This window comes from Mustela lutreola, chromosome 13 (assembly GCF_030435805.1).
Source record: "Mustela lutreola isolate mMusLut2 chromosome 13, mMusLut2.pri, whole genome shotgun sequence".
Lineage (NCBI taxonomy): Eukaryota > Metazoa > Chordata > Mammalia > Carnivora > Mustelidae > Mustela > Mustela lutreola.
In genome coordinates, this window is record NC_081302.1 from 45,889,907 (window position 1) to 45,904,458 (window position 14,552).

Here is a 14,552-nt window from a genome sequence, read left to right on the forward strand (position 1 = left end):
TAAACTTAAGAAACTGAAAACTATAAAAAATGCTGAAAGAAATTAAAGATGATTACAGTAAATGTAAAGATATCTTGTGGTCATGGATTGAAAGAATATTGTTAAGATGTCAATATTACTCAAAGTGGTCTAGAGATTCAATGCAATCCCTATCAAAATCCCAAAAAGTTTTTTTTGCAGATATAGAAAAATTCATCCTACAATTCACATGGAATCTCAAGGGACCGTGAACAGCCATAACTATCTGAAAAAGGCCTCACACTTCTCAAGTATACAACTTACCACACATTACTATAATCAAAATAGCACTGTACTGGCATAAAGACACACATATGGAATAAAAGAATAAGGAACCCAGCATAAACCCCTGCTTGCATATATGGTCAAATGATTTCTGATGAGGGTGGACAAGACCATTCATTGGGAGGAGAGAAATGACACTGGTAAAATGGGTATCCACATGCAAAACAATGAAATTGGGCCCTTAACTTGTGTCATATAAAACATTAATTTAAAATGGATCGAATACTAAATTCAAATCCATAAAAGTCTTAAAAAAAAACAGAAAAGTGAAGTTTCAGGACCCTGGATTTAGCAATGATTTCTTAGATGTGACACCAAAAGCACAGGTAACAAAAGAAAAAACCATGAAATTAAACTTCATGAAAATTAAAAACTTAAAAAAAAAATTAAAAACTTTTATGCATCAGAGGACACTACTGACAGAGTAAAAGGCAACCCACAAATATGAAAAAATATTTGTAAGTCATACATTTGTTAAAGAACCGATATCCAGAAAATACCAAGAATTCCTATGATAAAAAACTAAACAAACCAGTTAAAAAACAGACAAGGACTTAAATATTTCTCCAAAGAAGATAAACAAATGGCCTATGAAAGGCTACTAAATATCACTAAGAATTAAGGAAATGCAAATCAAAACTACAATGAGACTTCGCTTCACACCTATTAAGATGATTATTATAAAAATAAGATAAAATAAAAATGATTGGCAAGGATGTAGAGAAATCAGATCTCTTGTGCATTGCTGATGGGAATATAAAATGGTATAATCACTGCTGAAAACAATATGGCAGTTACTCTAAAAATTAAACACAGAATTACCCTATGACTCAGTAATTCTACTTCTGGGTTACATGTCCAAAAGAATTGAAAGCAGAAACCTAAAAAGATATTTATACAACCAAGTTCATAACAGCACTGCTCACAATTAGCCAATAGAAACAACTCTAATGTCCATCCATGGATGAATGAGGAAAATGTGTGTACACCCACACACACAAATGGCATAGTGTTCAGCCTTAAAAAGCCAGACAATTCTGACACATTCTGCAACATGGCTGAACCTTGAAAATATTGTGCAAGTGAAATAAGCCAGACACTAAAGACCAAATATCCTATGATTCCATTTATATGAAGTACCTAGAGTAGTTGAATTCATAAGAACAGAAAGTAGAATGGTGAGTACCAGAGACCAGGGGTGGCTGTAGGAGGGTTGTGAATTTATTTCTTGGGTATACAATCTAAGTTCTGGAAGATATGGATGGTTGTGATAGTTGTATTAACAATATAAATGTATTCAATGCCACTGAATTTTACACTTAAAATTGTTAAAATGTCAAATTTTATGTTATGTATACATTACCATACATACATACCAAAGAAAATAACTAACCCAGATCTGTCATGGGAACAGACAGGCTGAGGGACACTAAAATGTTACCGAAACGACATTACTTGGTAAATTACATCTGGTTTAGAAATCTCTAGAACTTGTCTTTGTCCAACATACAAAACATTTTGAGGTTTGAGTTTTTTTTTCTTTTCATCACCTAATACCAATTTGTTATAGCTATAACCCCTGCACATGATTTAAGTACCACCCAGTGGGGCACCTGGGTGGCTCAGTCATTAAGTGTCTGCCTTCCACTTAGTTCATGATCTCAGGGTCCTGGGATAGAGCCAGGACTTGCTCAGCTGGGAGCCTGCTTCTCCCTCTTCCACTCCCCCTGCTTGTGTTCTCTCTTTCACTGTTTCTCTGTCAAATAAATAAAATCTTAAATAAATAAATAAATACTGCCCAATGTCCTCTATTTATTTTACAAAACAGGGCCCTCTTTCAAATTTAACTCTATGGTTTATGTACATCTAATTTCTAAGTGTACCACCTGCCAGATACTTATTAAGTAATTGAATTCTCCATGGTTTCTATATCACTATGGTTACCAAATCAAAACAGCAACAACAACCATGAAACCAAAGAGAACTATAATTGCATTAAGATTTTTTTTAACGCTTTTTAATGTAAATTTTTATTGCCTCCTAACAAGAAAAATAACACAGCTTTCAGGAAACAAAATGCAAACATAATATAATAAAACATTACAAGGACAACTATCAAACTACTACTGTGTTTGTGTGTGTGTGTGTGTGCATGCATGTGTAGTGTATGTTCTAGGGGTGAGGAAGTTTCTAGAAATATTTAACTGACTTATAGTTAGTGAAGTAGTTCTCTGGCTGGGGTTGCATAAATAATTTAAGGTACTGGTCTGACTTGAGAGCATCTTATCACATTTTTTAAAGTCTCTAATAATAAAAAAATAATTTATTAACTTGTGAATAGAGTGATATGAAATGGGTGGGATTTCTCTAGGAAATTCAAAGTTCATAAACATGGCTATTTATGTAAAAGTATCAAGCCACTTCTGAATTACTTGCTTTTGAACATTTTAAACTAAACAATGCAGTTATGGAACATTATCTTATACTGCATAGTACTGCAGGCCTAAATGCAGCACATTACTATCTAAGTAATGAATCCTAAGGAATAAAAAAAATCCCTAAACTTCTTTACTATTTACTTCCCAAAAAGAGGCACTTTCAAACTATGAAAATAGAAAAGAACAATGTATCATAAAATAGCAAAAGCTTCTATTGCTAGGCCCCTTGGCTCATTCTAGGTAACAGGCAAGATTTGAGGGTAGCATAAGAACATCAATTTTATCAAAGAGTCGTTAGTTTTATGGGCTTTGTAACTTACTCATTCCACAATCATTTGTTATAATGTTTTTTGTATGTAAGGATCAGGGCTCTGCTTTAGAGATACCGGAAGTCTGAGATCTATCACCTACTAGCTCTCTAATCATAAAATACATTATTTAACAGTTCTTTAAGTCCATTTCCTAATCTATATGGACATAATATTCCCTCATAAGACTGTTAGGAGGATTACATGGTATACTGATGCAAGAGTCCAGCACAATACTACAAACTGTTCAATAAATATTCAAGGAATTGAACAAAGGCACAAACAATTCTCACCTCAAAAAGCTTGCAATCTATTAAAGAAGTTAAGTAAACATAATTTTAGTGTTAAGTAAAAAATAATATGATTCCTGATACAAATAAAATGGTCCAAGAATTTCATAAGGAGAAACTATTTCACTTGGTAAAGAAGCAAGCATTTGACCAGGGTATAAAAGTGTGGGAACAATTTGGCCATGCAGGGATCAGGAGAAAGAAGACAAGAGAAATAATATAAATGTGGGGAAAGCTTTTCCCCCCAAAAGTATAACTGAGGAAAGCATAGAGAATCAAAGAAAGAGTAAGTAGTTCCATTTGGCTAGAACAAAATCCATGTAAAATAATTTAGAAAGTTAAAAAGGAAAACTGGAACCAGGGCTATATTGTAAATGGCCTTGAATGCCAAATTAAGGCATTTGAAATAAAAGCAGGGTATGCTGTGTTCTGAGTGATGCTGAAGGAAGATAATCGTGAAGAAATAAATACAATAAATTAGAAGATGGTGAAAGGGTATATGGAGAGACCAGCAAAAAGGCTACTGCAATAGTTCAGGCGAGAGATGCAAAAAACTTAATCGAGTTGTGAATATTTTTAAAAATTTAAAAAATAGGCTAAACAAACAAACAAACTATAGCAACAGCAATGGACCTGGAGAGCAAAGAAACAATTTAAGGTCTGACTGTGGTGGATCTACAGAATTGATTACGGGAAGCAAACCAGAGACAAAAATCACTAGATAACCTAGATGACTAGGAGAACGAAGATATCACCAATATAAATGGGGAAAACACCAATTAACATGCCTAGGAAGACAAGATAATAATGATCTCTCCTTTAATGTGAAAATCTATACATACAACTTGCTTTCAGTTGTATATATGTGTGATTGTATGTTAAGAATTAAGACAAATACACATTATATACATGTATATTCACAAATACTGGGGTTTTTTTGCAGAATTATACACAGATACATTATACATAGTTTATAAATGGTATCTTGGGAGTTTTGAAAACTTGTCAGTAAAGAATTACTTTTTAAAATATGTAATAAAATGTAGTAAATACTGAAAAATGACATCTGCTCAAGACAAAGAATATACTTAGATAAAGGTAGATAGTTTTCTGTAAAGATTACTGTCTTCCATTTGATTCAACTCTGACACAAGAGACTAGTTTACTGTTCATTATGAGACAATCTCCTTAAAGCACAGAATGCAATTTTAAAAAGTGAAGTTTTTTTAAAAGTTCAAGCCATTTTTCTTAGTTTACACTTACTCTCTGTAACTCCCATTTCTCAATAAGGTGTTCTACTTCACCACCAAGAACTGTAGTGTTAGAGTCATTCAAGAGCAGGAATCCATTTTTTATATCCACAATGCCTGAGAGCTTCACTTTAGTTCCAGGTGGTGTATTCAGGCTAAAGAAAGGAGGAAAAAAAAAAAAAAAAAGAGTTTAAACACACTGAAGCTCCTTCCCCAAACTCAAACTTTGTCCTGAATCTGGTCAAGCTCTTCAAAACACACTCATACAAACACTTTTTTTTTTTTAGGAGACACTGGCTATACAGTGCAAATAGATTATGTATAGGTAAGAGGTCAGAAGACCAGGTCCAAGGCTGTTACTTTTTACCTTACTGACAAATGAACTTCAGTTTCCCCATTAAAAACAAAACAAAACAAAACAACAACAACAACAACAAAACCCACAATGTGGACAATAAAAATCACACCTCAGAAATTTGTAAATAAGAGTTATGAAAATACCTTCTCATGTTGTACACAGCATGCTGTACAAAGAAAAGATCTGTCATTTTTCCCTCTGAGCTTTGACAATGCATTGCAAAGATATACTATGTACAAAATTAAGTTTCAGTACACAAAAAGATATCTGACTAGTAATGATTCTAGAAATTTTACATCTTTATGAGCTACCATAATGCATATAAACAATGCTCTTTTTTGTTAACCATCTAGTTAAAGATCAAATGAGTTGTTTAATTTAGTTTTATCTTAAAAGAACTTGTCTGTAATAGACTAAATATTATTAGACTTAAGGCAAACAGTACACCGTGATCCGTTTTACAAAAACCAGAGAGGAAATGTTTATACCCCTACCAACTGTCTGTTAGAAGAAATAGTGGAAGGAACCATTTCATTACTGAGATTTATCCTAAAATAAAAGCACAGATACTGAGTCCCACTCCATTTCTTTGCATATGCGGCAAGGGATAAAGTACTCTCAACAGGAGTAAAGACCATTCTTGAATACGTAGAACAAATTTAGAAAATAAGTCTGAAATGGTTTCACGTTGTCCATATTTTTAAAGCTCAGGATATTCACCATGTGCTGATATATGCAACAGCAAAATCAGTAGAAAGCATCAATATCATCGGTCTATTTTAAAAAAAATAGATGGTTTTAAAACAGTTATTAATAAGAAGAAATAGAATCCACCTGTTTTTAAAGCCTCAAAGATCTCATAGAAAGCAAGACATTATCTGGTAAAAACTATTCTGAGGATCTCAAGTTTTGTCATCACATGTAATTCATGGAACAAATGGTCATGAACAGCCATGCCTAACCTAACCCTTAAGTGGGGAGCTCTGTGGTGGTAAATAACTAAGGACAATATTTATCAGACTTCAGTATCAGCAACAGTTGAATACAGTTACACTAAGTGAAGAAGTTTTTCTCAATTTAGGCAATCAGCAGATCCAGATTTTCATAACTCTGTATCAAAAAAAGTTTCAACTACAGGATGCTACACTCTTTACTTTAAAGAAACTACTCTAATTACTGAATTGTATCATTTATATAAGACTTATACTTCAAAACCATTTTTAGCCAATAATTTCCTACAAATTGATGAAGTTGAAAAATGCAATGAAAATCTAGAAACATAAATTAGCAATAAAAGAAACTACATAAGAACTTAAAAGACTGGATGCAAATTACAGGGACATTTAAGTTGTGATAATATAACTTGAAAACTAAAAGCTTATTTGAAAACAAATGATAAATAATTTTTGTATGAAGTGACTGTACCTTTTTCAAACTCTCCTTAATAGGTTAAGAGAAAAAATTGTCAAATTATTTGAAGATGTACTTAAAATTTCATTAGGATAACTGGTAAAAACTCCCACTCACCAGATTAAATGATAGTCCTATGCCCACAAAAGGATAAATAGATGTTAAAATTTTAATATAATTTTTAATATACATCGCTGTCAAGGCCCTAACTAACCTTATTCAGAGAGCATATTTTTATTTAATTACTATTTTTATTGGCACCCCAAAATGCCTCTACTCTCTCTTCAATGCAATTTTTAAAAAGCTATATAACAAGACAAATAAACATAAAAACAGTGAGAACTGGGTGTTTAAAAGTTGAAGTCAATCAGGAAGTAGAACAGAAGAATTGAAAAAAGCACCCCAAAGAAATGTAATGTGCACTGAAGACAACACAGTCAGTATCAGATCCTGGTGTATCCTCTCTACTGAATTATTCTACTTTGCTTCGAAGCTAACCACTAACCAATTACTTCGATAAAAGTCTCCCAGATATTCACATGTAAAAACATTTCTGTAGGCTGTTGCTTTCACAGCAATAAAAGTAGCATGCTATTTGGATGATGAGTCAATGAGAAAGAGGTAGTATTTTTTTTTTTTCAATTGTCAAATTGCAATAAATTTAACAAAAGAAAACAGTTAACAACATAAGGGACCCTCCTTCCTGGACGATCTTGTGTCTTCACTTAGCTCAGAGAACTACAGAGCAGTAAAATCAGACAAGTCAAGTCTTGCACAGCAAGTCTTTCTGAATCATTTGTAAACTCCTTTGTAGGGGGTTTGACTGAATTTGTCAAAGGAGGAGAGGCTGTCTTTCACCCCAAAAGTAGGAACCCTTCCACTCTTCAAAAAGACAACAGGGGCACCTGGGTGGCTCAGTCAGTTAAATGTCCAACTCCTGATCTCAGTTCACGTCTTGATCTCAGGGTTGTGAGTTCAAGCCCTGCACTGGCTCCATGCTGAACGTGGAGCCTACTTAAAACAACAACAACAACAACAACAAAACCATAATGCAAAATCAATAAAACCTGCTTTGTATATAAAAACCAGCATTTCAGGGGCACCTGGGTGGCTCAGTTGTTTAAGTGACTGCCTTCAGTCCAGGTCATATCCCAGGGTCCTGGATCAAGCCCCACGTTGGGCTCCCTGCTCGCCAGGGAGTCTGCTTCTCCCTCTTCCTCTGCTTGCTGCTCTACCTGCTTGTGCTCTCTCTTTCAATAAATAAAATCTTTTTTAAAAAAAACAGTATTTTAGACAAATATGTATTTTCTAAGAAAGACACTCCCTTTACCAGAGGCAGATACAGATTGAAGAAAGAATAAAAAGAAGGGAAATTATTGAGCATGGCTTAGAGGCCTCAACCAATCACATTTCTTCCCATATACCACCACCCCAAATCACTAAAGCTCTTCCAAATGGAACTTTTCACTCATTTGTTTTCAGGACAACATGTCTCTGCACGCACTATTCCCCCCTCACTAGTCTTGAAATACTCATATTTTAGGTCTTATTCCTGGCTCCCCCCAATAGAGTAAATTTTCTAGACTCCTAATTCTTTTTTTTATTTTCAAAAATTTTTTTAAAGATTTTATTTATTTGTCAGAGAGAGAGAGAGAGTAAGGGCAAGAGAATGGCAGGCAGAGGGAGAAGGAGGCTCCCTGCTGAGCAAGGAGCCTGATGCGGGACTCCATCCAGGACCCTGAGATCATGACCTGGGCTGAATGTAGACACTTAACTGACTGAGCCACCCAGGCATCCCAACTCCTAATCCTTTTAGTTGACATATTTATTATAACTTATATGCTTATGTGCCTGCATCATTAGCAGAGGAGCTATTTGGGGGCAAAAATCTAATTTTTTTTTTTTTTAATTTCTGTGCCCTAGCACCAGATAAAGGGGCTAGAACACAGCAGATGCTAAACACTTGTTAAATGCTCACTGAGGAGAGAAATATGGTCTAGGAGTTTACATTAAGTGAGAAAGCTCAAAGGACCTAGAACAGCAAACATGAGCATTTAGAAACCACTACAAATGTCCAATGAAAATTCCCACCTTGGAAAATTGCTCACACTGAATGGTGAGGACACTGATGTTAAAGAAAACATTTCCCCCTTCCTTCTCATTGCTTTTCTCCATCCCAACAGGAATGCCAACTCTAAAAAGTTTCTCATAGAAACACACACATAACAGTGAAATTGGACTCCTGTCTCACAATACTCACAAAAATTAACTTGTAATGGATCAAGGACTTTAATATAAAACTTGCTACCTAAGGCTCCTAGAATAAGACACAGAGAAGCAGCTTATCAGTATTGGTCTTGGCAATGATTTTGTAGACATGACACCAAAAGTACAACAACAAAAGCAAAAATCAGTAAATGGAACTACATCAAACTCAAAAGCTTCTGCACAAAAAGAAACAAAATGAAAATAAAATGTACAGAATGGGAGATAATTTTTGCAAGCCATATATTGGATAAGGGATTAATATCCAAAATATATGAAGAACTCTGTCAACATAATAAAAAAAAAATCTGATTCAAAAATGAGAAGAACTAAGCTGACATTTTTCCAAAGAGGACAGCAAAATGACCAAAAGGCAGGTGAAAGCTACTCAACATTATTACTCGTCAGGGAAATGCAAATCAAAACCACATGAGCTATCACCTTACTTCTCTTAGATTGGTTTTCATCAAGAACACAAAAGACAAGAGATACTGGCGAGGATGTGGTGAAAGGGGAACTCATACATTGTTGGTAGAAATGTAAATTGCTTCAAACACTATGATAAACAATATGCAGATTCTTCAAAAACTTAAAAATAGATCTACCATATAATCCAGCAATTCCAAAGGGTATATACCCAAAGGAAATGAAAGCAGGACTTTGACCAGAAATACATACTCTCATCTTTATTGCAACATTATTCATAATAGCCAAGATTTGGAAACAACTCGAATGAATGGATAAAAAAGATGTGGTATATATATACAATGGAATATTATTCAGCATGAGAAAGGAGAATATCTTTCCATTTGCCACAACATGAATGGACCTTAAACTATTATGCTAAGCAAGATAATTCAGACAGAGAAAGACTATATGATATCATTTATATGTGGAATCCAAATAAGTTAAATCTGTAAAAAGAATAAAATGGTGGCTACCAGGAAATGGTGGGGAGGGATAAGATTAAAGCAGTTTAAGGGTACCAATTTTTAATGAGCCACAGAGATCTAATACACAGTCTAATAAACACAGACAATATTATGCTATAATTATACAATGCGATAAATATTGTTACAATAGGGATAATATATAAGGCTATCAAAGGAAAATGCTATACGATTTAAACTTACACAATGTTACACATCAAATTTATGCAAATAAAAATAAAAAGTTCTCATAAAAATAGCCAAAGAAGAATTTGGAAAATTGTTCCTTATAGAGTTCCCTGTCCTCTCAGAAAGTAGAAGGGCACATGTCTCTAGTTTCAATCATTTCCTAAGAAAATTCATTAGTCTATAAAACTTTTCTAGTGTGATGGACACAACTGCTAAAGAAGAAATGGTAACATATTCAGAGAAATTGTTCCTGGAAATTTCTGACCTAAAATTTACTGAAAAAAACAGAAATGATTACTTTTCATACAAAGCCACCTTGAATTTTTTTAAAGTAATTAACATTTAAGGAAAGAGTAACTCCATTCCTATTTTCCTATACAGATGAAGTAGAAATATAAATTCCTTACTTTCTTTTGAAAAATCGTAACAGGCACTTATAATAGTTCATTACTTCTTTCTAAAATTCGTAAAACAAAATCCATTTTGAATAGCACCTTCACACTGCAACAAATACAGAAATTAAAGTGTTAATCACCTTATTTTTGACATATAACTAAATTCCACAGCTGTGCAACTTATATGTCCATCAGTCATCTGCAAACGCAGCATTCTTGGTGCAGCCTGAGATTCTTCATTGTCCTTTGGTGCAGCAACATTGCGAATTTTTTGAATTTGCAAAACACATGGACCTTCAAGCTGTCAAAATACAAAGGAATAAATATCACTTTCTAGCCATGGCTTTGTTTTTCATTTATTCTGTTTCCCTCTTCCTTAATGGTCATACTTCATGATTTATAATAATTTCAATTAAATAAGGTCAAAAGTAAAATTACATAATATACATCAGGATTTGGGGTGATTTAAAGATAAAACTTCAAAAGGGTCTCCTGAATTCATTAATTCTGAATGCATTTTCAGAAAGTAATGAGAAAACCTGAGGAAAACCAAGTTATATTTCTGGATTAAAGGTGTATTAATAGATTTTTTAGTATTACGTGCTCTAAATTATTCATATGCACCCCCCCATCTTCTCCCATGTACCTTAAGGTACAATCTGGAATTAAAGAACTTGGTAATTTTTTTAAAAGACTTTCTTTCTTTATTTGACAGAGAGAGAGATCACAAGTAGGCAGAGAGGCAGGGGAGTGTGGAGGGGGAGGAACAGGCTCCCTGCTGAGCAGAGAGCTGGATGCAGGGCTCCTCTCAGGACCCTGGGATCATGACCTGAGCCAAAGGCAGAGGCTTAAACCACTGAGACACCCGAGCATCCCTAAGAACTTGGTAATTTTTTAAAGGACATCAACGTAACACCACCAGTTGGAAGGAATATATACTGTTTAAAAACAGCAGATTTAAAGCACGCCCTCTTCTGGCATTAATGAAGAATACAATACCCCCAAATTTAACAATATAAACTTCAATAAGTTTGAGCTGTACTGGATGTATTTTCACATTATCTTTTTAAGTAAATTTAAATCTAATGTTGTATTACATGCCTGGCACTAAAGAGAAGAAATGCTCTCTCTGGTCACATTTCAATCAAAGCCAAAAATAAAATTGATGAGCTCTTAAAAATTTTATATAACAAAATGCCTCTGATATAATTGAGAAATGCTGGTAAAATCTGTTTACATGGCTGAAAAACAACTTTATTAAAAAGTTATATTTTCTACATTATAAAATATTATACCTTTCAGTAGTATCATACCTACAAAGGAAAAAAAAGGCTACTTTTTTGTTACATAGTGTTAAGTAAAATCTTTATGTGCATAATAATGTGATTTATATTTTCAGCAAAGAAAAATGTGAAATGACTGACAAACATTTACACTTAATTTCTTGAGTAAGCATGTCCCAAATTAACAAATTTCTACTTCATATTTACTAGTATTTTGCCAAAGAGAAATAATTATGATATATATTTAGTCCTAAAGAATATAATTAGAAAAAAGAGACTAAAATTTCATCGAATTTTCAGTTACAAAAAAAAATTCCAACTTAAAACAAGTCCAAAGTCTTTACTAAGTACAGATAAGCTGCGAATTCAGGATGAACTTTTTCTTTTTCTTTGTTAATGTCATTAAAATAAGGACATTTAAATTAAACCATAGACAGGTTATAGTTATTATAATGTTACCATTCTCTTTTATTTTTCTACTCCTAATATTTTTAGCTTAGACATTAATGAATATACAGCTTGTGCTGTTGAACCATATGTGACTACCTAAATATATATTTAAATTAATTAAGTGAAATTTAAAATTCAACTCTTGAGTAACATCCATATTTCAAATGTTCTGTATCTGGACAACACAGATATAAACTACCTACAACACTACAAAAAGTTCTATTAGCTGATCGATGATCTAGATCTATGCGTTCCAAAGTGAGACACATGTATTTTAGGGGGAGCACATCCATTGACTTGTGACAGGAAAACTTTTGCTTCTGTTTAATTCTTAGTAAGAAAGAAATTAAACTTTCCTAGGATTTCTTATACAGCATGACAGGGGCACCTTAACTTGGTCATATGAAATACAGATCACAATGTATCTTTATGGAATTGCAGAGTCCTACAACCCTGCTAAGACATTGATTCTAGACTTCTGGCCTACAGAACTGTGAGAGAATACATTTTTGTGTTTCATGCCACCAAGTTTGTGGTAATTTGTTACAGGAACCTTAGGAAATGAATATACCCACTCATGGAATGTCTTATCTGATTGGGAAAAATATACCATATATACTGGGCTCAAACTGGGCTCATCCTGACCCTTCTTTTTCTTGGGATCTAGCTAGGAACTCTAAGGTATTTACTCAGGCTCTTCACTGGATTGACACTACTGTGAAGGAGTGTCTAAGTCTGTCTGGTTTGTGGTTTAGTTAGTCCATTCGCCTCTCTCACTAAATCACATCTTTCAAAGTAATTTTCATTAATAATAAAGTTGATATTTTAGCCCACATTTCCCACACTTTACTTCTCAACTGATTCAAAAGCAAAGCAGAAAAGGAGGTACTATTTACTAGACTCTTCTTAGAAGAGTCTACAATCTTTTCATGGTCACTTCTCCAGGAGAATTATCAAGCCTTAATATTAGTTATTCCACAATTCAGAAATGTTCTATATGTAAGCCAACAGATATAATGAATATTTTCATTTATGTTTACAAAATTCAGCTTATTATACTCTGTAGTAAACAAAATACTAGAAGTATGGGACCTAAATAAAACACAAATAGTAGGATAAAATGCTATAGTTCTAAGATTATAAATCCTAACTTTAAATTCTGAATCTAAGTGACTCAGCTGGTTGAGCATCCAACTCTTAATTTTGGTTCAGGTTAAGATTTAGGCATCATGAGATCAAATCCAGCTTTGGGTTCCACACTCAGTGGGGAATCTGCTTTCCCCTCTCCCTCTGCCTCTCCCCCCTGCTTCTGCATTCTCTTTCTCTCTCTCTCTCTAAAATAAATAAATAAATCTTAAAAAAAATAAATAAAATCATCTAAAGGCATCCACTATAATGAATGAAAATTAACCTCAAAATCTGTGTCCAACTAGTGTCAAGGGCAACCCCAAAGTTAAAAAATATATAAATTCTAGATGAAAATAATAAAAAACAAAGATTAATCTGTATACAGTGTTAGAAATTTCAGAACATTGGTCACATTATCCGTTCAGGCATCTACAGTAAATCTCAATTTAGTGGACATTTTCTGCCAGAGAAGATCTATGTGTGCTTCTGGTAGTAACAACCTGCAATTGAGAGAGCCTCAACTTTGGGCTAGTGGAAAAGTAGCAAAATTAACCTTAGCCAAAACCTCATAGCACCCCCCACTACCTCCAGATATTCCTTCTAGAAGAAAGCACTGCTGATTCAGGTGCCCAGAATACCCACAGAGACAGATCAAGAAACATGAAATCACAAGAAAATATCAAGAGACTCATAAGGAAACTAGCCATAAAGCATGAGAATCATAGAAAAATTAAAAATTAAAAAAAATTAAGTCTCCAAGGCCTGGGGAATTTGGAATTATCAAAAACAGACTACAAAATAATAAGCCTGGTCTAAAAAATTTATATAGCTTGTATTAGAAGAGAGAGAAGAAAATTAATGAGCTAAACTAACAAGTTATGAAAAGAACAGACTGAGCTCAAATAAGGTAGAAGAAAGAGGATAATATGGAGAAATTAATGAAATAACAAACAAAGTCAAGCTTAGCAAAGACTAGTGTTGATTCTTCACAAAGGCTAATGAAACTGATACTGAACAGGACTGATTAAGAAGCAGAGAGTAAAGATGCCAATCAGTGACTTAAGAGATAATATTAATAAAAACATTCAACCTACTTTCATCAGCAGTGGAAAAACACAAGAGAACTATGCAGAGAAGTCTAAATATCCATCAACTAGTAAATGAAAAGAAGAAAGTGGTATATCCATACAATGGAATACTAATCAGCAATAAATAGAAACAAACTACTGACATATTAACCTCAAAAACATTCACTAAGTTAAAGACGCCAGATACAAGAGAGTATATACACTGTTTGCACTCATGTGAAATGTCAACAAAAGGCAAATTTACAAAGAAAGCATAAAAGAATATACAGATAAAATATTAAGAATAATATGTATAAGTTAGTAGAATTTAAGATCAATAGACAATTATCAGAGAGAAAAATTAGTAATTTTTTAAAAACACCATTTACAGCAGCAAAAATAGAATACTCCAGGAATAAAGCTTACAAAAGATACAAGACCTCTATACTTTCATAAATTATAAAACTATGGAAAAACTGGGCGCCTGGG

The 14,552-nt window shown here is 33.5% G+C and overlaps 1 protein-coding gene across 3 annotated transcripts in view; it reads right to left on the reverse strand.

Annotated features, from left to right (window-relative positions):
* Positions 1-14,552, reverse strand: part of TDRD3 (tudor domain containing 3) — a 166,565-nt gene that overhangs the window by 78,733 nt on the left and 73,280 nt on the right. For all 3 annotated transcript variants that reach the window (XM_059143676.1, XM_059143675.1, XM_059143677.1), the window contains 2 exons: positions 10,276-10,436; positions 4,603-4,744 (listed from right to left, as the gene is read on the reverse strand). In XM_059143676.1, coding sequence (XP_058999659.1) covers positions 4,603-4,744; positions 10,276-10,436 — 303 coding nt within the window. The remainder of the gene's footprint in view (positions 1-4,602; positions 4,745-10,275; positions 10,437-14,552) is intronic.